The 21,038-nt window shown below is 48.2% G+C and overlaps 9 protein-coding genes across 9 annotated transcripts; 6 read left to right on the top strand and 3 right to left on the bottom strand.

The window, feature by feature from the left end:
• Nucleotides 1-2,404: 2,404 nt before the first annotated feature.
• Nucleotides 2,405-3,619, top strand: PSV08DRAFT_183953 (ankyrin repeat-containing domain protein; the record flags this gene model as incomplete). Its single annotated transcript, XM_066091903.1, has 2 exons — nt 2,405-2,687; nt 2,781-3,619. The coding sequence occupies 2 exons, from the start codon at nt 2,405-2,407 to the stop codon at nt 3,617-3,619; spliced, it is 1,122 nt and encodes a 373-aa protein (XP_065948774.1).
• A 93-nt stretch (nt 3,620-3,712) lies between these two features.
• PSV08DRAFT_410836 (heme peroxidase) lies at nt 3,713-5,561 on the bottom strand. Its single transcript, XM_014227992.1, has 3 exons — nt 5,367-5,561; nt 4,913-5,260; nt 3,713-4,856 (listed from the first exon to the last, which is right to left on the bottom strand). The coding sequence occupies exons 1-3, from the start codon at nt 5,503-5,505 to the stop codon at nt 3,799-3,801; spliced, it is 1,545 nt and encodes a 514-aa protein (XP_014083467.1). The 5' UTR covers nt 5,506-5,561; the 3' UTR covers nt 3,713-3,798.
• A 3,182-nt stretch (nt 5,562-8,743) lies between these two features.
• Nucleotides 8,744-11,615, top strand: PSV08DRAFT_363658 (uncharacterized protein). The gene is made up of 6 exons (XM_014227993.2): nt 8,744-8,868; nt 8,918-9,016; nt 9,066-9,376; nt 9,461-10,094; nt 10,145-10,360; nt 10,412-11,615. The coding sequence occupies exons 1-6, from the start codon at nt 8,860-8,862 to the stop codon at nt 11,465-11,467; spliced, it is 2,325 nt and encodes a 774-aa protein (XP_014083468.2). The 5' UTR covers nt 8,744-8,859; the 3' UTR covers nt 11,468-11,615.
• Nucleotides 11,616-14,652: 3,037 nt separating this feature from the next.
• PSV08DRAFT_363657 (uncharacterized protein) lies at nt 14,653-15,338 on the top strand. The gene is made up of 2 exons (XM_014227995.1): nt 14,653-15,057; nt 15,125-15,338. The coding sequence occupies exons 1-2, from the start codon at nt 14,806-14,808 to the stop codon at nt 15,248-15,250; spliced, it is 378 nt and encodes a 125-aa protein (XP_014083470.1). The 5' UTR covers nt 14,653-14,805; the 3' UTR covers nt 15,251-15,338.
• A 285-nt stretch (nt 15,339-15,623) lies between these two features.
• On the bottom strand, nt 15,624-16,603 carry PSV08DRAFT_312125 (ribosomal protein L24e-domain-containing protein). Its single transcript, XM_014227996.2, has 4 exons — nt 16,579-16,603; nt 16,478-16,525; nt 16,353-16,423; nt 15,624-16,289 (listed from the first exon to the last, which is right to left on the bottom strand). Exons 1-4 carry the CDS (start codon nt 16,592-16,594, stop codon nt 15,798-15,800), a joined length of 627 nt encoding a protein of 208 aa, XP_014083471.1. The 5' UTR covers nt 16,595-16,603; the 3' UTR covers nt 15,624-15,797.
• A 135-nt stretch (nt 16,604-16,738) lies between these two features.
• Nucleotides 16,739-17,471, top strand: PSV08DRAFT_363655 (uncharacterized protein). The gene is made up of 3 exons (XM_014227997.2): nt 16,739-16,989; nt 17,051-17,178; nt 17,224-17,471. Exons 1-3 carry the CDS (start codon nt 16,942-16,944, stop codon nt 17,363-17,365), a joined length of 318 nt encoding a protein of 105 aa, XP_014083472.1. The 5' UTR covers nt 16,739-16,941; the 3' UTR covers nt 17,366-17,471.
• A 333-nt stretch (nt 17,472-17,804) lies between these two features.
• Nucleotides 17,805-18,605, top strand: PSV08DRAFT_226311 (glycoside hydrolase; the record flags this gene model as incomplete). The annotated part of the gene is made up of 1 exon (XM_014227998.1): nt 17,805-18,605. One exon carries the CDS (start codon nt 17,805-17,807, stop codon nt 18,603-18,605), a length of 801 nt encoding a protein of 266 aa, XP_014083473.1.
• A 170-nt stretch (nt 18,606-18,775) lies between these two features.
• Nucleotides 18,776-20,212, top strand: PSV08DRAFT_312112 (uncharacterized protein). The gene is made up of 2 exons (XM_066092654.1): nt 18,776-19,221; nt 19,288-20,212. Exons 1-2 carry the CDS (start codon nt 18,935-18,937, stop codon nt 20,015-20,017), a joined length of 1,017 nt encoding a protein of 338 aa, XP_065948773.1. The 5' UTR covers nt 18,776-18,934; the 3' UTR covers nt 20,018-20,212.
• A 19-nt stretch (nt 20,213-20,231) lies between these two features.
• Nucleotides 20,232-20,932, bottom strand: PSV08DRAFT_377312 (rhamnose mutarotase). Its single transcript, XM_014228000.2, has 2 exons — nt 20,606-20,932; nt 20,232-20,473 (listed from the first exon to the last, which is right to left on the bottom strand). The coding sequence occupies exons 1-2, from the start codon at nt 20,742-20,744 to the stop codon at nt 20,247-20,249; spliced, it is 366 nt and encodes a 121-aa protein (XP_014083475.1). The 5' UTR covers nt 20,745-20,932; the 3' UTR covers nt 20,232-20,246.
• Between the last annotated feature and the right edge of the window lie 106 nt (nt 20,933-21,038).

The following is a 21,038-nucleotide window of genomic DNA, read 5'->3' as shown; positions in this document are numbered from 1 at the left end:
AACAGGAAGGTATATGTAGAGTAAGCGACCAACTGATAAACCACATTCTGCATGTCAGCGCCAACAAGATGGTGTGGTTACTAGGAGAGTGCTCGTGTTGCTCAATTGATTATAGCATGCTCTACTGATAAGCTGCTAAGTATTGTCAAGCAGAGGTTTGAGCTAATCGAAAGCGCTGTCTCGACCACAGTGGCAAATCTACCATGACGTTTTCTCGTCATGATTTGGGTGGATTTGCCACTAGAATTACAATCTACTTAGCTTTGCATTGGCCAAGACAGCAACCTCCCTTCAATTGCGCCGAAATATATCTACTAGTGAGCTGTTGTTTCCAAGCAGGAATCTCAGCTAATCAAAAGCGCCATCTTGATCAGTGGCAAATCCACCGCAATATCTTCCGATCCTGATTTTGGTATATTCGCTTTGCAGATTTTGCATAGATGTGCCATTGATCGCTCGGAATCTCTGCGGCCGACCTGCGTACGCGCATTGGCTACCCTAGCTAGGGCTACGGGTGTCAAAATCTTGGTTTTTGATTCTTCTAGTAATGCGCAAACTTTATTCCCTCTTTGACACAAAATTGCTATTGGATCAGTTGTAAAAGCATTCAGATGCCTAAAGTACAAAATAATGGCCTGTGGTATCTTAAGCCGTGTTTATAACCCACAACAGTGAAACCCTTTAACACATGTATAGGAGAAGGTGATTTCTATCCGTGCTATTTTAGGAATTTTCTTGTTTCTCTAGCCTTCGTATACGCAGTGTCGACGTGGGGGCTGTTGTCTGCAAATTTTGACAGTGCGAAGATTATTTCTGCAAGCATACTTTCTGTACTACAATTCGGTTTGACCAAATATCACTGATACGATATTCTGAAGGTGCTAGAGTCAATAAAATACGTCCAAACCCTACACATGCCTTATGCAATATGTTCCAGTTCTAGCATCTTTCAGCTATGGGACACGTGTTTGGGTACAGGTGGGTTAACACACCGCGCCAGCTCATCAAAGATCAAGCCACAGTACTGATGTGCTTAGCGAAATGGACTTCCCTTCGAATAGAGTGGCAGCAAGCTGCGCGTTACACAGCAGGTGATCACAATAACCCCTACCTTCACAAACAAACATGGTATAAATAAGAGAAGTGGCGTTCGACTATAAAATATCTCATCTGTAATTTTAGCATGTATTCAGCCCGCTCATATCATCGGTCCATCAGATATCACCGGAAGGGAAGGCTGAAACATGATCAGTGGTAACTATTGCGCCTGCCTCTGGGGCAAAAAAAATGGTATATAACTTTTGAAGCAGCCAAAAATTGACATCCGTAAATGGGTTTTGGTGCTTTGACTTCTTCACTTATCTATCACATAAGGCTGTCTTGCTACACATTGTCGCCACTCTCTGGCAATTGCCAAAACCTACTTACATCTCATTTACAGGTACCAAATAAACGTGATCCAATTCCAACAATTTGACTAGCAGCAAATGGAGGCACTTTCTGCTGCAGCTAGCATCCTTGCAGTTATAGGTGCTGCTGAGAAAGTTGCAAAAGGGCTACAGCCTCTTCAGGACTTCATAGATGCTGAGCAAGACGTACAAGCCTGTTGCAACGAGATCTCCGCGCTAAGAGCGGTTTGTTCCCAGATTGATTACATTCGGCATGGATTGTCAAAAAAACCTGGGTCCCAGAATTACGTCATATCGATCTATTCCACGATCACACATTAATATGTTGTAAAAGTCCTCCAGCGAGATTCTTGAGCTACTCAATGCGAGTCTAATGAGTGTGCGAGCCTCACTGCTAAAGCTTGATACGGTTTTGCATTACCAGATTTTATCGCCTTCAGAATCGGGTGCAAGGCCCTTGCCACATCAACAGGTGCTGAAGCGCAATTGGTTGAAAGGAAAGAAGAAGGTAGAGCGATCTCGAAGAGAGATTCGACAAGCTCGAAGTAATATACTCGATGTTGTTGAACTCGCAGATATGTATGTTCGTGGTTGATCGTCACTTCAGAATTACGCTGACTCTTGTGATGCAATAACCAGTCAATGAGAATCGAATTCCGACTCACAGGACTGATGATGAGGTTCGATTCCATGTTATATACCCACGCAGAATCGCAAGACCAGATCTTCAGTGCGCTAAGCAACAACCACATCGCAATAGACGACCTTGGTAGAAAATTGGGAACACAAATCCAGGCAGTTGGCGATACACTAAGCGAGAGCATGGAGAGATCACTACAACAACATCAAAGGCCTATGATCAATAGTCAAGGACCTAGTGGAAATCTTCCCGGTACAGAAGAACCAGCGGTCATAGTTATGAGCTCACGTCCAGTCCGACCTCAGTCTAGCTCCTATCAAACGAATTGGTGTACATGTGTATTCTGACTGCGACTATGGTCTATAGTGCACGCGATTCAATCGACATTTATCGGCTCTGGGCACCACGAATCGTTACTACTGAGGCCCATATATTTACAATGGCTCAAACAGGCAGTGTGGAAGGTATCAGATCACTATTCACGGAGAATCGGGCATCACCATTCGACGTCGATCTTCTCGGCTTCTCGGCTTTGTGGTTTGTACTAGATACGCCAACACCGCGTATGATAGAGTTGTGCAAGCTTATGTTGTCGGAGGGTGCTGATCCATATGAGCATGTGGTCGAAAGGTTTGGACGTTAAACCTACTTCCAAGTGGAGCTTCTATTTGATCAGATTGGTTGACAATGATCTAGATCTGAATATTTATCACCCTTCGAGACCGCCTGAGAGCTAATATTTGGCAAAGTCGTGGATGACAATGTAGCGCAGACGCTGAAATCGATGTTCGACGACCTGGACCGACTGAACGAGCTTTACTTTACAAACCTTCATCAACGGATTCTTGGACTTTCAGTCTGTGAAATCGAGCATGTGGACGAGATGGCCGAACACAACATAAATGCTATCGACGCCATGGGGCGAACGCCTCTGCACTGGGCTGTAGTGCGCAATGACATCGCTAACGTTCGTCGTCTTCTAGACCGTGGTGCTGATCCAAACAAAGCTGCTGAGCGCTCAGGGTGGACATCGATGCATTTCGCGGCCCGCGCAAGAAATCTCGATCCAGCCATCTTGAGGCTATTGCTAATTCACAATGCGGACGTCGATGCGTTAGATTGCCATCAACAGACGCCACTGTCGAGAGCCGTCAGACATGGTGCCGAAGCTACAAGACTCCTGATCGATGCAGGAGCTGATTTGAACCTGCAGTACGATTGTGACAAATGGTGTGCTTTGCACTTAGCTGCCTGGATTGGTCAAACAGAGTCGATGGAGGTTTTGCTCGAGGCAGGCGCCAACCCATTGCTCCAGACAATATGGGGAGGGAATATTATTAGAATGGCACAGACACACGGGCCAGGAGAAGTTTTACAGGTCCTCGACAAGTTTCGGACGATCCTTAGACTTGCTTTTGAGAGGCACGGCCGAGGCCTTTCTCAATCTGACTTGCAAGAATTTCGTCGAGAGAACTGTATGCCGCAGATAACTGATGAGTGGTGGACATTATGGGTAGATCTAGTTGATGATCTTTACGCACTGGGGTCGATCGGGAATGAAGAAACATAGAAAAGCGATTATGAAAACGCTAGATATGTAAGGTCGGTAGTAGATTTTGTTTTATTCAATACTTTCTGCGAAATTAAAGCACAATTTAGGACCTGGATTGAACCTTGGTAATCTTTTGAATTTATTAAGCATTAATCTATGTTATTTGGTATCTAAGAAAGTCTAAATCTAACAGCTCTTTATGCTGAAGTCTGGCAGGTATTCGTGGTACTTGCAGAAAGGTACTCAACCTTTGAATCGCCAACCAAAATATCAAAGGTAGTAGTTGCGCTCTCTGCGTTCATATCCGTTGTAACAGTGTAGTACACGTATCCAGCTGTTTCTTGAGAGGTGCGCTCCATAGGAAGCACGACTGGGTTCAACTTAGGAATAACAAGTCCTTGAACTAGATTCTTCTTAACCACGCGGAGTTGTGGGGTAGCTCCGTTGGCCAACAACTTCTTTGAAACAGCGGCAACAAAGGTCTGCTTGAAGTCGGGGAGGCCACCTGGAGGAAATGTGGTGCACGTCTGCGCCCTTTGGTAAAACACGTCGCCATTGATAGGGTAGCCACCTGTTCCGCCATTGTCGTAGATTTCACCGTTGACACGGATTTTAAACGAGTCAAAAACGTCGCTGGCGTTGTACGATTGAAAGACATCGAACCACTGAAATAGCTCATTCTGGTAGCCGGACGATGTTCCACCGGCCATTGTGGCCATCGTGGCATTAATCTCCTCCCCTAGGGTGCCGTTGCGCGTAATGGGAATGATGGATGCGGTGAGAGATGCGGGGTCACGACCAGTACCGTCTGTGATACGGACACGAATGTGGGCGCTGAGGTCAACACCGCCATCGTTGTTGATTTCGTATTTCGCAATGTATGGCCTGATTTCTGCTGGCTGCAGGGGCTCGGTGAGCGTGACGTCTCCCGGGACAAGATCTATCATGCGTGAAAAGACATCCTCACACTGCGACTTGAAATAAGCTGGATCTGCGAGCTTTCTCATGGTTTTGTTGTCATCAGATGCGAAGATACGCTTATCGGAGTTCAACGTATCGTTGGTGTTGCTGACCAGTGGGTTTGCGGTGGAGTTGTTAAGATATTCCACCACCACTTGGTTGTCCAAGACACCTTTGGTGGTGTCAAAACTGGCTTTGTTCTCTGGGCTAACTGGACCAGAGACGATTTCAGGGTGGTCGACAGAGTGAACGCCACCAATGCTATGCCCACAAGCAATCAAAGTGATCATGTCGACTAAGGAGAGTCAGCTTTCTGTCAATCTATTAGATAACATACGAGGGCGGGGTTACCTTCACTGAGACTAGCAGTTGCGAATCGCTTGCGAGTAGTTTCGAGGCTTGTAGAGGGCTCAGGTACTCCCTTGATGCCGGCCTCTGGCGCATCTTTCCGGCCCAGCCTCAGTGGTACGCGCATGCCCCCACAACGATCAACTGACATGACTAGAGACAATGCGAGAAGGTCTGCTGCCGTGGTGCGAATGTCGTAGGCGCCAGCCAGGTCCGATAATGTGTTGTTGAGTGCAGCGCCAAGGTTCTCTGGCCGGTCAAGCTCATATTGGATTGAGGCGTCCAGTCCTCCAGTTTTCGTAGACGCATCGTGTGTCACACTATCGTGAAAGGCGGTTCGTACCCACTCCGCTGTTTTTTGTATACCAGGTAAATTGGCGCCAAAATCGCACGTCTGAATCTCTGTCTTGATGTAAGCTGTCTGTCAGACCATGGATACAGAAAAGGTAATGCGTACGATCGCCAAGAGTGCCATCTCTGATGTAGCCGGATTGGGTATATAACAAGTCGTCTATGTGGTCGTACTGGTTGGGCCAGACATATGCCTGGGAACTGGGCGCAATGAGCGCAAGACCAATTGCGAGATTGCTCTTCATGATGTCCTTGGATTTATGCTGTAGAGGGGTGGAAACGAAAGACTCAAGAAAGATGCTCGCAGTCGACCTGGTTTACTAATTAGTTATATATGCACATTCGCTGACTAGGATGACGATCAGGAGCCAAATCGACTACTTCAGTGTCAGAACTTAATCAAGCGAGATGTCACATATCGTGTTAATAGTGGGCGTAGTGGCATCGTATCCTGGATACGAATACTGCAATCATGGTAGTGCGATGGATTGAGAGTCGATGAGTGGCTTGAGGAACGGGCCGGGGTCGCGTCGTTCAGAGAGCGGTCTTTGATTCCTGCAATCTTATTTTGGGTGCAGGGGAAAACGCTAGGATGAGACTGGTCTAGACATGGTTAGCTAGCCGTCCAGGCTGGGCTTGATCAACCCTGAAATTACCCACTCAAGCACGTAGCAAGTATTGGCTCCAGCCCGCCTTCTTTCGGCGGAACTAGGTATCACCGGCGCCGTACTTCCGGCTGTCAGCAGCCTGAGAGTCCCATGCTTGGATCTCACGAAATCTTCTGAAGTCTGGAATGTAGACTTGTTCATGAAATAGAGGAAAATTTCACCATCTTTGCAGAACAGAGAACACTGTGTTCATCTGGTGGATAGTGAATGGTATGTCAGGGCCAGGGATTGCTACGCTGGACAGTGAAGGTCGCCCCCGTAACTGGAATCTCAGAGTAGTGTAACATCGGCTTCGACCGGTGCCCTCCTTGCCCCTGGCCTCGCCCACTTGAGCTATTTAAGGAACTGACTTCACATGGGTCTCTTCCCCACAGAGGTTCCTTTTCGCTCACAACACAGCGAATGAAGTACACCATGATTGTAATCGTATTTTGCTCAGCTAGTTAGCGCTGTTTAAACCCATAAATCTCCAGAACAAGGATAATCAAGCCTTCCATAGAATCAATCTATGATTGTTTAGATTGCCACCTTGTAGATCGCAAACCCGAGAAATGGCTATGCTAGAGCCAGGGACACATTCTAGTTGACAGAGAAAATGTTCGCCACCTCGCTATTATTGGCTGTGCAAAATACGATTGCAGACATGGTGTGTCACCACTACTTACATACATACTATATCCACATTGAGACTATGTTGACCTCAGTTGGTATCCAATAGGTGCCGAACAACTTTCTACGCTTCTCCACAGTACTGCACAATGAGCGCTAAGATGCAATGGCATGATCCAATAAGCTTTGCATATGGAACTTTCCTTTAAACTGTCACACGGAACAATTTGGTAGTTGATCTGCCGCTTTGTGTCAAACTAAGTACTGGGCCTTGCAGAAGTGTCTATTCTAAAGTGGTGCACTGCCACACCTTTGCCACGTGGAACATTCTATTCAACTAGTAAACCACTGGTGGGAGGACTATCGCTGCTCGTCATTACTCGTTTTGTAGATCATGTTTTTGCCAAGGACACGGCAATTGGTTCTAGCGATTGTGTTAGAATAGTAATTGTTCCAACCAATCAACTGCTGCGCTTTATGGTGATCAACTTGCCGCCAGGGCTCTGACAGAAGGACAGCTACTCGTGTGTACAACTTTACAAAATCATGCTAGCTGGTCCACACAGGCCCTTCCTCACCATTGCATTGGTCCTGTTCGGAAAAAGCATGCAATCCTCAACACGAAATACATGCGCATCGAATACTGGTTTCAGAATAAGACAGGTGCCCCTGCAAAAACCCAGTGCAAATCCTCTAAAATCTCAATAGCTCTGTTTTGGCCTAGATGCAGCATTCTCTCGGCGGACGTGGATGGAATGGACTCCAATTCAATATCTTTTTTTAGGTGCCCCAATCAATCTTCTCCCAGATAATCACTACGACTGCTACGCACGAAAACCGCACCAACAAAACAAGCCAACCATTTCTCCGCCGCGTGATTGCGTTAGAAATGGTTTGTCAAGTTCATGGATACCAAGAAATGCGTGCTCAATACGAGATGCCAAGGCACAAGAGGCACAGGTACATGAATTCATGGCTAAGCTTCGTTCCCTGGTTCATTGCCCAGACGACGAAATCGGTTACGCTCTTCTCCACGAACTCTTAAAGAATCTTTTGTACCCGTTCATTGCTGAGCTCCTCGGCAACACCGAACCTACACCGTAATTTTAAGTTGATTCGTTTATGTTTCCTTGGCAAACTTAGTTTGTTAGATGGCATTTTTGGTAATGCCTTTACCTGCATGTTCTCTGTGCGACTCGGCGTAGTGTTCTGAGGTAGCACCACAGTGTCACGCTGCATAAATCGCTAGCGGGAAGTTGACCATGTTACTTGCCTACTCTTGCAACCTAAGAAACCTAAAAATATGTCTTCTATGGTGCACGGCTCAACGATCTAAAAGCTGCAGTTGAGAGAGTATGATTTTAAAAGAACCCCTTTGCCTTCGCAAAAATCGAAGAGAATCGGGTGTAGAACGTAGGGCGTGTCTAGATTTGATTGTCAACTACAATGAAGTCAGTCTTGGTTGGTAGGTCCTCTCTTCCGTGAGTGATTAGTTGAAAATTCCAAGAAATGCATTTGTGTCAACAAAAAAAATTCTATTTTGCACGGCATAAGCAGAGTTGATAAGAGGGATAAATGTTGTAGAGTTTTCGCCAAGTCAAGATCGATACGTCCTTTAGAAAAATTCTCATGACCCAAGGCACTACACGGTGTTGCTCATCACCGTGATTGAACATCAACATCTTCTGTCCGAAGAGAGACGTAATTTTCATCACTCAGTTTCTTGGACAAAGTCAAACACGGGCAAAGTCTTTTGGCCCCGATGTTATTGTACATAATAGACACCGACTGACCGACTGACGAATATGAACGATGGTTTAAGAGAGAAACCTACAACCTGGGTACTACTCGAGCCAAAAGACTTTGAACATATAGCAACAATGTGTGCTTTGGCCTGCTCGAGTTGGACGAGAAGGCTACTGGGCTGATGAAGTAGTAACTATGGCCATTGATCGTCGAAAAGCAGGCACCGCTGCGTTAGACCGTACCCTACTATTCAAACAGTCTCAAGTGAGGGATAAAATTGCCATGATCCAGATAGCATGAAACTTCCCGGTTGGCAACGTTCATGTTACCAGATAATGGTGGAGACGTTTGCGGCTGAGCGGGGCTGGTGGCTGGGCAGGCAACTAAAACCGGCCAACCCTATTTCAGCCAGTACGTACGTGCGTACGTATGCCTTGACTATCTGGCCCCCATCTCTTCTATTCCGTCTCTCTAATGATCTCTGTAACAAAGGGCGTGAAGATTAACATGATGGCGCAGTGAAAGCTTCTACCCATTAGACCTTGTGCATCGGGTCTTCTGCTATCTCTTGCGACGATGGAGGCGGTATGTCCGTACGTTCGACCACTCCGCCCGTTTCTCTAACATTGCAAAGATTGGCGCTGTCGCCAGTATATTGCAGGTTGCCCAAATCGGGACACAGCTTTCAATTGGGTTATTTCAAATTGCAGATGCTATAGCTTCGGCCAACCAGGTGGGATCTTCGCTCAAGACTTCGATAGTCCAAGCTGACACACGCGCAGGAGACGAACTACATCGCCAAAGACATCGCTCTTTTCTGTCAGGTCCTCAAAGATCTTGCCAAAGCGATTGAATTTGGCCAAAAAGCTCAACTCTTCAGACAAGATGCCTTTGATACGAGCATTAAGATCGTTGACGAGTGCAAACGCGTGTTTACTGAAATTGAGGATATCCTGAAAAAAGCGACCAAGTCTGATAACCCGCTCGCTAGCAAATTCCGCGTGCCTACTGGTCACAAGATCATGTGGATCCTTAGGAAAGGAAAAGTTGAATTTTGGAATCGCTCAAATCGACCATACTGGTTGAGCTTGCAGTTCTAATTATGCGATCAAAGTGACGTCGCACCTATCGTAGGTCTAGATGCTTTGATTTCCGGTTGCTCTGCTTACGAGAACAGGAAGGACACTGTTGATGTGGATGAGTTGCTGGCCCTCAAAAGTTTGGTACTTGCCAACGAAGCGGCTAAGCAAGAATTTCACCATCAAGCAGAAAGTAGTGGGGAGATGATAAATGAGGTCGCAATTTCTAGCAGCGGAGTATCGGTATGCTCGAGAGAGTCTAAAGTGACCGCACTCTCTTTATCAGCTGACGATGGATCTGCACCTACCGCCACAAGTCACAGCCAAGCCCCGAGGACCGCGGAGGCTACAAAGCTCGCACCTTCATCTCAGTTCATCGTTTCAAATAGTCCCCATCCGTACTGGTCTCAAATTGATCGGTTGGAGTTGGCTGCCCAGAAACTGGAGTTAGCCAAATGGGAGTATTCTCGACTTGAAGAAAACATTGCTCTGGGCAATGCGAGAGGATCAATCGATTCAGAAATGAAACATGAATTTCTGATGGACAGAATAAAAAGCGGATTAACAAAATTTGGAATGAGAGAGGAACTTGTTGACGCGGCAATATCTACTCTCAAGGCCAACGGAGCCGGTCCAATGCCTGAACGAATCCCCATCTATCCAGTGGTATCCCGCGACTCCGAACAACTCGCGTATCTCCGGCCTACGGGCCTTGTTGATCTTACAAGCACAGTAAGTTTCATTGCAATCATGTAATAGCTTCTGTGTTTGATACGTTGCAGGACCACTCAAAAGAGGTCGTGATTATGAGGTGGCTACCGGATATGTTTGTCGACGTTCTTTACGAACATACTCAGGACCTTCTCGAAAACTCTGGTGTACCGAGACAGAAGATCTTAGAAGCTCCAAGAAGTCAAGCTTCCGAACAACATTTAACTATGGGCCGTGAAGCAAATCACCCCCTGCTCTCTACCGATCAACGACCCCAAAACAGAAATGTGAGTGAAAAGCACACGACATTAGGTTCAATGCAATACTAAAGCAATTAGGAACCCCCGCGGGGTAAGAAGAGAAGATCTCAGTCCATTGGCGATGCGCATCCTACCAATGTCTCTGGAAAGCGGCAGGTTCACTGGGACAGCCATAATCCCAAAGCTCTCGACGAAAAAAACCACCCAGAAGATATTCTTGAGCAAAGTGCTGAATCCGAGCCTGAAATCCTTCAAGAATACCCACAGTTCGAGGACAGGGGCTTCGATAAAGTGGACTTGACCTTTGAAGCAAATGAAGATGATGAAAACTTTGATTATGACGACTTCACAATGAACTACAGTCGAGATTTTTCCCCGTTCGATGAACGCAAAAGCGAAAGATGTGAGTTATTTGATCAAGATCAAATTATAGACGGCGATTCGATCCTGGTACCGGAGAGGAGAAATACCGGACATGCATTGGGTAAAGGGAAAGCGCCAGAGCCTGGTAGTGGAACTTCCTTCCTTCCACCGATAGCACCGCAAGAAGATGCATCGGGTCCGGCAAGTCCGCCAAGACCCATCGATCTAGCAAATACCGATCCTCGGATTCCTTCTATTGAAGAATTATTGAAGGAGCGAAATCATGAACTCGCGAATGATATGGTCAGGGATTGGCTTAACAAACATGACTTACAGTTCCATGCTGAAGCTGACACCCAGCCGGACATTGTTCCCGACCCCTTGGTGTCCACTCAGGAACCAGAAATCCCATCCACAGCAGTGCAGCTTGTAAGGCCCGGGCAGGACTACGATCAACCAACACCCGTCCAAGTACCAGAGACCGCAAACGCATCGATGCAGAAATTTCGGGACATGTCGAGCGACACTTACCAGGCTTCTCTCGCCGCAACGTGGGGCACAGCCTCCGTCAATAGCAATTACGACCTGGATGCGTACTTGGAGAGGCGCAGGAAAGGGATCGAGGGCTGCAAGGATTTCTTCATGGATGCGGAGGGCGACAAATCGCTTCAGGCTGTTCAGGAGCTCTTATTGAAGTGGACGACCGTGGACGATCCTGTTGTTTGGGAGAATAATGGCAAACAACTAAGACTACTCACTCAGAGGCCCTGAGAGCAGCATGGGCTGAATGGCTTTCTCGATGTGCTTATGTTCTCAAAACATTGTTAGGATCATTTTTTAAAGATTATCCATAACATTCTACTAGAAAGAGTATTCTATCTAGGCTAGCAGCACACGGAATAAAAGTAGATCACCTGATGACATCCTTGCGAACCTCTCGGGGGGTGCAACATGGCATCATGAAAGCCTGAAGATATACTGCTTGTATCGACGACGTATTTGCGTTGCTGAAATTAAGAGAAGTAAACTCAGTCATGATATAAGGCATCATTCGGTCCCATGAAGCTGTCACAGAAACTCTCATTTTTCGTCCTAGTTGACCGTGTTTAAATATCTCTAACAAGAGATCAGTCTTTTCGGGAAAATGACCGTGTCGCTGGCATGCGTCATCCAGTTAATCCATGTTGACCTCCACCTTCATCAGCGCCCACAAGCATTACGTTTTCCTCATCCGTCAGCGCAGTTTTCGCGGTGCCTAGAGCTACAAACGCCCAAACGCCCAGTGGAATATTATGGGGTCCCAGAAATAGATTCAACGCAAAGCGAATGCGCTGTAAAGCGCATTTGCATGGCTGCGGCAGCAAGATACAAGGGGCAAAACTTCAAGTGGTGCGTTTTTATGAGATTGTAGCTGCGATAGGGTATGTGGTATAGAATGCTTCTAGCTGCCGTTTCTCTTATCATAGATACTGTGTTTACCGTAAATTCTCTAGTAGATGAACTCTAAGAATTGCCGAGTTGGATGCCCGTGTGGGTAGCGACAGAAGCAGTCACAGCAATTGCGCGCACCGATGCTTATTTTGTGGTTGCTAGCGTAATACGTGTAGAGATATTTTTTGAACCAGTGATCTTCTTCCGGCTTCATGTAATGCGGGTGTTGAGTTTGACGAGTATAAGGCTCTGCGCTTCAGTTGCGAGACGATAATAAACATGTTCATCAGTCTAGTTGGCTTTTCTGCGCTAATGGATGAAGACAGCCTCAAGACCTCGCAAACAATATGAATAGTCCTGCTTCCGGTCATACCTGCCTTTCCTGCACAATGCTTCCGCACTAGAAGTTTAAGCAACCGTACACTACAGTATGGAGTGCGCAAGCTTGGGCACCTTGGCTTGATCGCTTTAAGCAACATGCTCTTAGCATCAGCACTAGACTACCCTATAACAACATCTTCTCTTACTCTGCCCGAAAACGCTTACCGCAACCAATTCCCAAGCTTCTCTGAAGACAACGTTAACACAACATTCTCCACCTGCAAATTACGCGATACGATCTCGAACCGCCTATCAAGGCAACAAAGCCAAGAGTACATAACCATAGAATCAGCTTGGGCTCTGTTCAATTTCGTCTCATTTCCATCCGATATACCGAATTAGGGCTCTGTTAAATAAAGGAGATAAAAATGGTGTTGTGTTTAGTAAAGCGGTCTGGATGCTAGTAGGTGGAGCTCTATTTTGTGAACGCTGCATTGATACACGTAAAATGCTCTAATATTTAGTGCAGTGTTAATATACTAATTTCCCTCTTAAGTTAAACAGAGCCCCATCTTCTTGCTACGTAGATCTTAAGATCCCTAGTGAGATGTAAGAACTCTGACTAACCACGTGACCAACCTTTTCTGTCATTCATTCTAACCTAGACAAGCCCAGCTATAACGCTAGTCGACACCTACTGACGCAGAACGGTAGCCAAAAGGAGACAGAGATGGAGCAATTGAACAGGCCCTGGCTATCAGCGAAACAAGCTTCCCAATCTATCAAGACTGTGTAAACGAAAAATTCCAATTCGCTCTCCTACTCTTCCGCTTCCAATCACATCCGAAAGTTTAAATAGTAATCTCACTATTAAGAGTAGCCAACACATCCAATGCCCGTGCCCCTACACGATCAAACCCCCACCCTAGACACCCGCATAAACTTTACCTAACATCTCCCACTAATTCCCCATCGCCCAAAAAAGTCATAATATCTGCTATTATTACACAATAGTTCACTCACCGAGTCCAATATAGCCTCTCCAACCTCATCAGTGCAGCTTCACAGCTTCACCGCATTTCTAGGCTCCAAGCTTGCGAGTTGATGCCATGACCGGCTGACAAGCACCGTGCGGCAAAGCGCTTTATTACACCGGGGGGTCCACATGTTGCATTGACCATGCTGCGCCGTACCCTCCATCGACACTGCAATAGAGCCGTAACATAGTAACTCAGCCAGTCTACGAGTCCTTGGACTTTCTATTATCTGCATGTCCTTTCGACTCTATCATTATTCCTAGTCTCTCCCATCTCCATACACATCCACAAGCAACGTCACCGTATAAAATTAGAAACAGAAGACGATCCCTAGTGTACACACTTTCGCCTCTATCGTTGTAGTACTATACCATTTTCCCTTACCATCCACCCTCATAACGTTAGTGATATCTCGTAATTGTACGAGCCCGCAGCGAAGCAGCGTAAGAAGAAAAAACACCCGCATATACTTCCCGACACTCAAAGTCATGTGCCGTCATCTTCTACGCCTGTGCCTTTTCCTTGTCCATTCATCTAAATACTTACCCTGCATACCGGTACAACGTGTATTCCAACCGTCCCGAACAAGCTTACACGTTTAACTGTGTTTTAGCCCGTGACTTCACCGCCCTCTCCCACTGGCTCCCCCAGACCGCGCAAATTGGTAATAAGACCGAAAAACGGTTAAATACCCAGATTCCAGAACGTCCGCTTTTTTTGAGTGAGTACGCGATTTCCTGTAGTCACGTTATAGGCCCAATTGGAAGTGTGAACACGGGCAAAGTGTGTCAGGCGAGGGGCGGCACGGGCGCGGTCTAGGGCTTTTCAATTGCGCCGGGGAGGTGAGAAGGAGAAGGTCAGTGCGAAGTAGAAGAGGCTTGGCTGTAATACTTACACGAATGATTGAATGTAAGTATGATACGGAGTAATACATTATGCCGTGGCTGACGCTGGCGTAGACATGTTTCTCGGTCCGTTTGATATTAAGGACAATTACAGGGGTTAAGAATCAAGACTAATCAGTAGAAACAACTAATCAGAATCGGGAACCGTTGTGGCTAGCGAGCAACCGTGCATTGTTTTCTAGGGCCCATTGAGAACATCTCAGCGGCAGCCCGACTCGGGTTTGCGAATAGCACCTAGCCAGTACGTATGTAATATGTCCAGCAAGATGTGTTCAATGCTCTCGTCTCGGCGGCTCGTCGGGTCTTTGATGATGGATAGCAGCTCCCTCGCCATATAAGAAATGGAGTTTCCCTCCTCAGGATTCACTCTCCACCTCGACATCGAGAACTACTAGATCCAACACAAATCTTCAATATGCGCGCCAGCTCCTTCATCGCTCTCGCCATCGGTGCCACCGCCGTCTCTGCGTCCGGGTCGGCCTCGTGCGATCCGTACTGCCAGTTCCCAGCAAGCCTTGACTGCCCAGGAGGAGGCGGTGTTCACATCGACAAGAAAGATCTTATCGCGGCAGTTGTTGCAGGCGATAGGTCGCAGCCACCGCAGGAGACCAGTGCATCCAACCTTGCTACGAGGCACTGCGCTGCGGTCAACTACCCTCTCTGGACGGTAAGTTTCTCTTTAAAGTGCAATGGCTAGCATCTCCAACTCTTCATGCTAACGTCGAAATCTGCAGACTGATTTGCCCAAAAATGCCGGCTCGGTTTACTATGCCTATTCACCCAGCGGCACCTTTTACTACTGCGGCACCTCTTCGGGAACCGCTCCGTCAGGTTGGCCTGATCAATGTACGGAGAACTAGGTATTAATCAGAAATGCTTCTATATAGTTGGAAGTTGTCCCATGAGGGTTACTGTAAATAGAAATGAAAATGCCAATGCGACGCTTTTAGATCCAATTTACGGGCGTAACATTCTGATCAGGTGCATGATATTTCAAATGACCTACAAGACGTTAGTAATGCTGTCATGATTCCCAGGCTGTCAGTTGGTTGCAATAGTCTGATTTTGTTCATTGACTCGGTTGTTCAAAGAAAAGAAATCATTGCAGTCAACAATGAGTGTACTACTAAAAGTACTACGTACCTTTCCCACAAATGCTCGTAATTTGCCCAGAATCAGCAATCATGGCTCAAGCGTAGGATCAAATGCAGTATAACAATTGCGCACATTGATAAGAGAAATAAAAGAAGCTTCTTGATATGGTATCGAGCTATTTTGGTCATGAAAACTACCCTTGTAATGTGACGCCAGACTCCAGGAACGGTTTTTTTACTCGCAAGGCCAAGCCAGTCATTAGGCTGTCGCTGTCGGTTGATGCAGATAAGGTACCGGGTCCCGAGAGCCGCTCTACTCGTCAACATCCATGGCCTCGACACCGCGACCGCCGACCTTCATCTTCATCTTCCTCTTGCTCTTAGTCTTGGGTAGCATCTCTTCCTCGGCATCGCTAAGCTCGCTCTCTTCTGCCTCAAGCTCCTTCCTCCTGGCAGCAACCTTGTCCTTGATTGTCTGGACATCGGGCTCGACTTGCATTTGCTCGAGCTCCTCCTTGGAGAATCGCTCACTGGGTGGCAGCAGGTGCTGGTTTTCCAAGACCAGCTTGCGGTCTTCCTCGCGCTGGCGCTGCTTGTTACCGCGCATACGGGCCTTGTAGAAAGCGCGCTCTCTTCTGGCACGGATCTCGGATACACGACCCATGGCCTTGAGTGTCGTCTGGACAAGGTCGCGGTTGTAGCGCACGGGCACGTTACGGCGCTGAGCAAAAGTGAGGGTAGAGTCGACAGTCATTTCCTTGCCGTGTGCGCGACGGAAGCTCTTTGTCCAGGCCAGCTTGCGCGGCTGTAGAAAAAAAAAGCCAAGTCAGCAGGGGTGGGGTGGGCGCATGGTATGAGGCGTGCTTACGTTGCGCTTCATCTTGAAGTTCTTGTGGCATTTGCTCTTGCAAAATCGAAAGCTCTTGGCGTCATTTCGCACTGTGCGCGGTCAGAAGAGGGTCGTGGTGGCGCCATTGCAGAGGGTATGAATACCAAAGGTGATGCCCTTGGACGGGTAGACGGGGCTTGAGCAGAAGTAGCCTGCACATGTTAGTTTCGTTATTGATCAGCGCCAACGTAGGGGATATACATACACGTCTCAATTCTCATGGTGACGGCGGAGGAGGTGGAGGTGGTGGTGGTGGTGCAGCAAAGGGCAGTATGCCGGCCTGGCCAGAAATTTTGGGTGGCGCGTGCACCCCGGGGCCAATTGCATCGCTCGTCGCCCGAAGCACCTCCGCAGATTCCTCGCCCGCCTTTTCCCTCGACATTATCGACATCGACCTGATCGCCCCGTCTCTGCTGCGCCCTCTCTCGTCCTCATCGTCCAGTATCCGCCCATATCATTCTCTCAAACATCACTCTGTACATTGTCCGCTCCTGAATCCCGTAGCATCCGCCCCACCCGCTGCACCAACCAAACCGCGTCTTCTCATCTCTCCCCGCACAGGACCAGCATGTCGGCCTGGGTGTGGATATTAGGCGCAGGTGCCACTGCCTTCTTTGTACGTCCTCCCGTATCATGTGCAGCTTTCGTATACAGGCAATACTGACCCAAATGAACAGGGCCGCGCAGCTCTCATTGCTCTGCGGAGATCAGGTGGGGGCGCTGGTGCTCTGGGGCGCTCATACTACAAGGGCGGCTTTGAACCCAAAATGACACGGAGAGAAGCAGCGCTGATATTAGAGCTGCCGTAAGTCGGTCTGCATGTTTGCTTTCGCAGGCTAACAAACAACAGCGAACGAGGAATTACAAAAGAACTCCTGCGGAAGAAGCACCGCTCATTGATGCTCCTAAACCACCCCGATCGAGGCGGCAGCCCTTACCTTGCTACTAAAGTCAACGAAGCAAAAGAGTTGTTGGAAAAGGAGGTCAAATAGAAGGACCCGACGACTTTGAATGTACCCACTATCTGTACTATATTACGACAGCATTGTCAACATTGGCATCAGCATGGCGTTGGACTGAAAATGATCGGCGTTCAAACCACTCAATCCGCTCCATGTTCCGCTCTGTTAGCGTCCGTGCCAGCCTATTCTCCTCTCATTCGAAACATTGCGCTGGCCAGAGCAATTTGTTTGCTGCCCTTGGCCTGTTTCGTGTTCCCTGGCACGTTGTCTTACACTCGCCCACTGTGGCCAATCACACTTGGCGGCCGAGATGAATTGTGGCATGGCTAAATCTGCAGCGATTGCAACTATAATGACGATATTGCTATACGATCCCCACAAAGACTTGTACCAATATATATTCCCCAGAGCTCCGGCTTGTACTTATGCACTCGGTATTCGACCCTTCTCTTCTTACACTTTTTCCGCCATGGTGCGGCTTTTTACATCCGTGACTTGTTCACTCCTTCTGGTCAGCGTATCGGCTCACGCACGCATCGAGAAAATCACAACATCAGCTGGCCTGGTTTACAACGGATGGGACCCCGTTTCTTCTGAAACATTGACGCCGCCTCGCCCATTGGCTGCATGGTCAGCCGCGAACATAGGCAACATCTTCGTGGCTCCCTCACACTTCAATACATCAAACATTACCTGCCATGACAACGCCATACCTGGTGCACTTCATGTCAACACGACTGCGGGCGACACATTGCGGTTGAAATGGAATGAATGGCCAGTCTCTCACGTCGGCGCAGTCATGACATACATTGCCAAGTGCAACACGACTTGCTCAAAAGCAAACAAAGACACCTTGTCCTGGGTCAAGATTGATGAGCTGGCATGGCTCAACAGTACCGGGTGGGACACTTTGGAATTGGGTGGCACATGGGCGACGGACGTACTCATTGCCAACAACTTCACATGGGAAATCAAGATACCAGAAGTGCTGGCAGCAGGCTATTACACACTGAGGCACGAGCTCCTTGCACTGCACGTGGCAGAGCAGCTGGATGGTGCACAAGCGTACCCGCAGTGTATAAACTTGCGAGTGAATGGAGAGACAGGTGCAAAGGCAAAGCATTTGGAAGGGGGTGTACTGGGGACCAATCTGTACAGGCCAACAGACGCAGGTATACTGGTCGATGTCCACAAGAAGCTGGCTGGATACGATACTCCGGGTCCGAAGCTGTGGGAGTACGCAAGTCCATTACGGCAGCCATTCCAATGAAGCTGCGACGGGCGGAAAACATGGTATTTCATATGTACATATATTCATACATACATACAAAGACATGCTACCTACAAAGTGACAATCCAATAGCGCGGGACGTGGGGCGAACTGGTGCACGGTTGCCGGCGGCTTATTATGTACTCTATTTTGCGCCATGACGCACGTCCAAACAAACTCGTCGCCTATCCACAAAGACTCGAACTTCTTCTGTCATCAGCCCCCCGTCGCTCATTCCCTCTCCCCTCACACCCCACCTCACCTGGTCCTTGTGTTTTCCCTCGCCCATTGCCGCCAAACTTCATCGCTGCAACAACAAAAGGCGCACAATGGCACCAACCAAAGTCATTGAGCGCGAGGCGCCAGAAGTAGTGACCAAGTCACACGCGCCGGTGCGATCGCGTCTCCCTACCGCGCTGCGCGTGCCCATTCTCATCAGTCTGAACATGGGCATCAACGCGCTGCTGTGGGAGTTTGCCTCAAATTTCCTGAGCCCGGAGCTCGGGGCCATCAGCAAGGTGCCGCAAGAGGACGATGTCACGTCGTTTTACTCGCCTCATGCGCGTGTCGCCATGCGCTGGTTGACCGTGTGCATGACGTGGTACTTGAGCTACGACTGTAAGAGCGCGTCCAAAGAAAAAAAAGACTTTTCGCGCGAAATCACTGCTAATACTGTATGCGCAGTCTACGATGTCTCGGCCCTCGTTGTTTTGACATACGCGCCTTATGCCTATTTGATCACCACCTTTTACAACATCACACCTTTGACTGCCGCCACCAATATTTGCATCGAGGTCATTTCTTTTGCGCTCCCCACATACCTTTTGCGCCCGCGCTCCCTCGCCCACAAGGCCAACGCGCCTCTACGCAACCGCTTCTTGCTCAACAGCTACCAAGTCCAACTCTCAAGCTTCATGCTCGCAACCGGCGTCTACGTTGTGCTTCTATGGGGTGGCCTGAAGACGGGCGTCTTGAACACGTTCCTCGTCCAATACTTTGACATTCCCACGCTCGAAGTCGCCCATATCGAGACTCCCCTGTCTCTGGTGGTTAAAACATTCATTGCTGGTTTCGCCGCCAAGGCTTTCCTCCTCAATCCATCCTTTGCTGCTCAGCCGCTTTCCGAGAATCAGACGCCCGGCGAGACTTTTGACCCAGCTACTGCCACGCTATCTCAGACTCTTGAGTACAACTTCTACAACTTTACCCAGAGGACCCGCACTCTGATCCAGCAAACGCTCATTCTCAATGCCTTTTTGTTCATTGGCACCGTTCAACGAAGTATGACGATCGTGGGAACTGACATTATTGGCGCTGTTGGATATGCGGGTATGTGGGTCGCAGCCAATACTCTCATTGCCCTATGGTTTGGCTGGGTTGGCGACACTAGCGCGGACTACGAGCCTTTGTAAAGCATTCCGGGGAGGATGAGTAAGGGAGAAAATTAGGTACGGAAAGAAAGGTCCCGGGAAAGGTGTTCCCATCATGTCTCCATATAACTGTATTTGTCACGTGTTTTTTATATAGGGACACACACGGTCGTGTCGGCGCCGCATTCGTAGTTTTTGTTTTTTTTTGTTGTTGATACCAATTATTTGTTTCCATCTTCATTACCTCTCCTCTCTTTCTCCCTTTTCCATCTTACTCCACATAAAACACCTCCTCCATCTGTCCCCACCACCCGGGCCCCTTTGCGCTCCCCTGCGCCCCCTCCACAGGCGACTCTTGCATCCCATCCGTCATGCGCCACCACTCCTGTACCTTTGGATTCGCCGCCATACGCGCCATGTCGTCGTCGAATGCATGCCCAATGTATTTGAACGATGCGAAGAGCGTCGGCCGCGGAGACATGGTCAGGAAGATGGAATCTGTGGCCAACGTAGTGAGCAGTGAGCAGTCACCGAACCCAACACATAACGTACAAGTAATCTCCAAACATAAAGCAATAGCCAAGGGGAAATGCGAAGAAGGAAAGACAAGGCGGCGAGGCGAGTACTTACAATCTCGTATGTTAGAGTCTTTGATTTGTTCCAGGACCTCAGGCCAAACAGCCGCATGGCACTTTTTGTATTCGTCTATGGCTTCGGGTTTGAGGTAGAGCCATTGGGCGATGCGGCGGGGGCCTTGGGGGGTTGACATTGTTTTTTTCTTTATCTCGTCGTGTCCTGTTGTTGAATCGAGGTGAGGATAAATAGCGGGGTGTAGGATAGGTTGAGGTAGCAGAGTGTTGGATAGGTGAGGATGTATGTATGTGCATCAAAGACGCGGAGGGAGGGGGGGCATGTATTGTTTTGTGGGTTAATTAGCTCTGTGTCTTTTCTTGAGATGCATGAGCTGTTGGAGGGGTCATAGGGAACTTGTTCGGGATATTGGATGCCGAAGCCGGAGCTTAGGGAAGGAAGCTTCTACGCAGAGTTTACAAATACCAGTTTA

Source organism: Bipolaris maydis (assembly GCF_028858645.1).
Source record: "Bipolaris maydis strain C4 unplaced genomic scaffold PSV08scaffold_10, whole genome shotgun sequence".
In the NCBI taxonomy this organism is placed as follows: Eukaryota; Fungi; Ascomycota; class Dothideomycetes; order Pleosporales; family Pleosporaceae; genus Bipolaris; species Bipolaris maydis.
Note: the sequence above shows the minus strand (reverse complement) of the source record. Positions and strands in the feature narration are given on the sequence as shown.

Bases quoted from the DNA above. Each gene is read 5' to 3' on its own strand.
- PSV08DRAFT_410836 (XM_014227992.1), bottom strand. From the start codon at position 5,505: ATGAAGAGCAATCTCGCAATTGGTCTTGCGCTCATTGCGCCCAGTTCC. The intron at 5,261-5,366 runs GTACGCATTACC...TACAAAAAACAG, and splicing joins AGATGGCACTCTTGGCGATC to CGGAGTGGGTACGAACCGCC. The intron at 4,857-4,912 runs GTAACCCCGCCC...GACTCTCCTTAG, and splicing joins AACTGCTAGTCTCAGTGAAG to TCGACATGATCACTTTGATT.
- PSV08DRAFT_363658 (XM_014227993.2), top strand. The intron at 9,017-9,065 runs GTGGGATCTTCG...ACACACGCGCAG, and splicing joins CTATAGCTTCGGCCAACCAG to GAGACGAACTACATCGCCAA. The intron at 10,095-10,144 runs GTAAGTTTCATT...GATACGTTGCAG, and splicing joins TTGTTGATCTTACAAGCACA to GACCACTCAAAAGAGGTCGT.
- PSV08DRAFT_363657 (XM_014227995.1), top strand. From the start codon at position 14,806: ATGCGCGCCAGCTCCTTCATCGCTCTCGCCATCGGTGCCACCGCCGTC. The intron at 15,058-15,124 runs GTAAGTTTCTCT...CGAAATCTGCAG, and splicing joins TCAACTACCCTCTCTGGACG to ACTGATTTGCCCAAAAATGC.
- PSV08DRAFT_312125 (XM_014227996.2), bottom strand. The intron at 16,424-16,477 runs GTATTCATACCC...GACCGCGCACAG, and splicing joins GTCCAAGGGCATCACCTTTG to TGCGAAATGACGCCAAGAGC. The intron at 16,290-16,352 runs GTAAGCACGCCT...TTTTTTCTACAG, and splicing joins ACTTCAAGATGAAGCGCAAC to CCGCGCAAGCTGGCCTGGAC.
- PSV08DRAFT_363655 (XM_014227997.2), top strand. From the start codon at position 16,942: ATGTCGGCCTGGGTGTGGATATTAGGCGCAGGTGCCACTGCCTTCTTT. The intron at 16,990-17,050 runs GTACGTCCTCCC...CCAAATGAACAG, and splicing joins CAGGTGCCACTGCCTTCTTT to GGCCGCGCAGCTCTCATTGC. The intron at 17,179-17,223 runs GTAAGTCGGTCT...AACAAACAACAG, and splicing joins GCGCTGATATTAGAGCTGCC to CGAACGAGGAATTACAAAAG.
- PSV08DRAFT_312112 (XM_066092654.1), top strand. From the start codon at position 18,935: ATGGCACCAACCAAAGTCATTGAGCGCGAGGCGCCAGAAGTAGTGACC. The intron at 19,222-19,287 runs CTGTAAGAGCGC...TACTGTATGCGC, and splicing joins ACGTGGTACTTGAGCTACGA to AGTCTACGATGTCTCGGCCC.
- PSV08DRAFT_377312 (XM_014228000.2), bottom strand. From the start codon at position 20,744: ATGTCAACCCCCCAAGGCCCCCGCCGCATCGCCCAATGGCTCTACCTC. The intron at 20,474-20,605 runs GTAAGTACTCGC...CGTTGGCCACAG, and splicing joins AGACTCTAACATACGAGATT to ATTCCATCTTCCTGACCATG.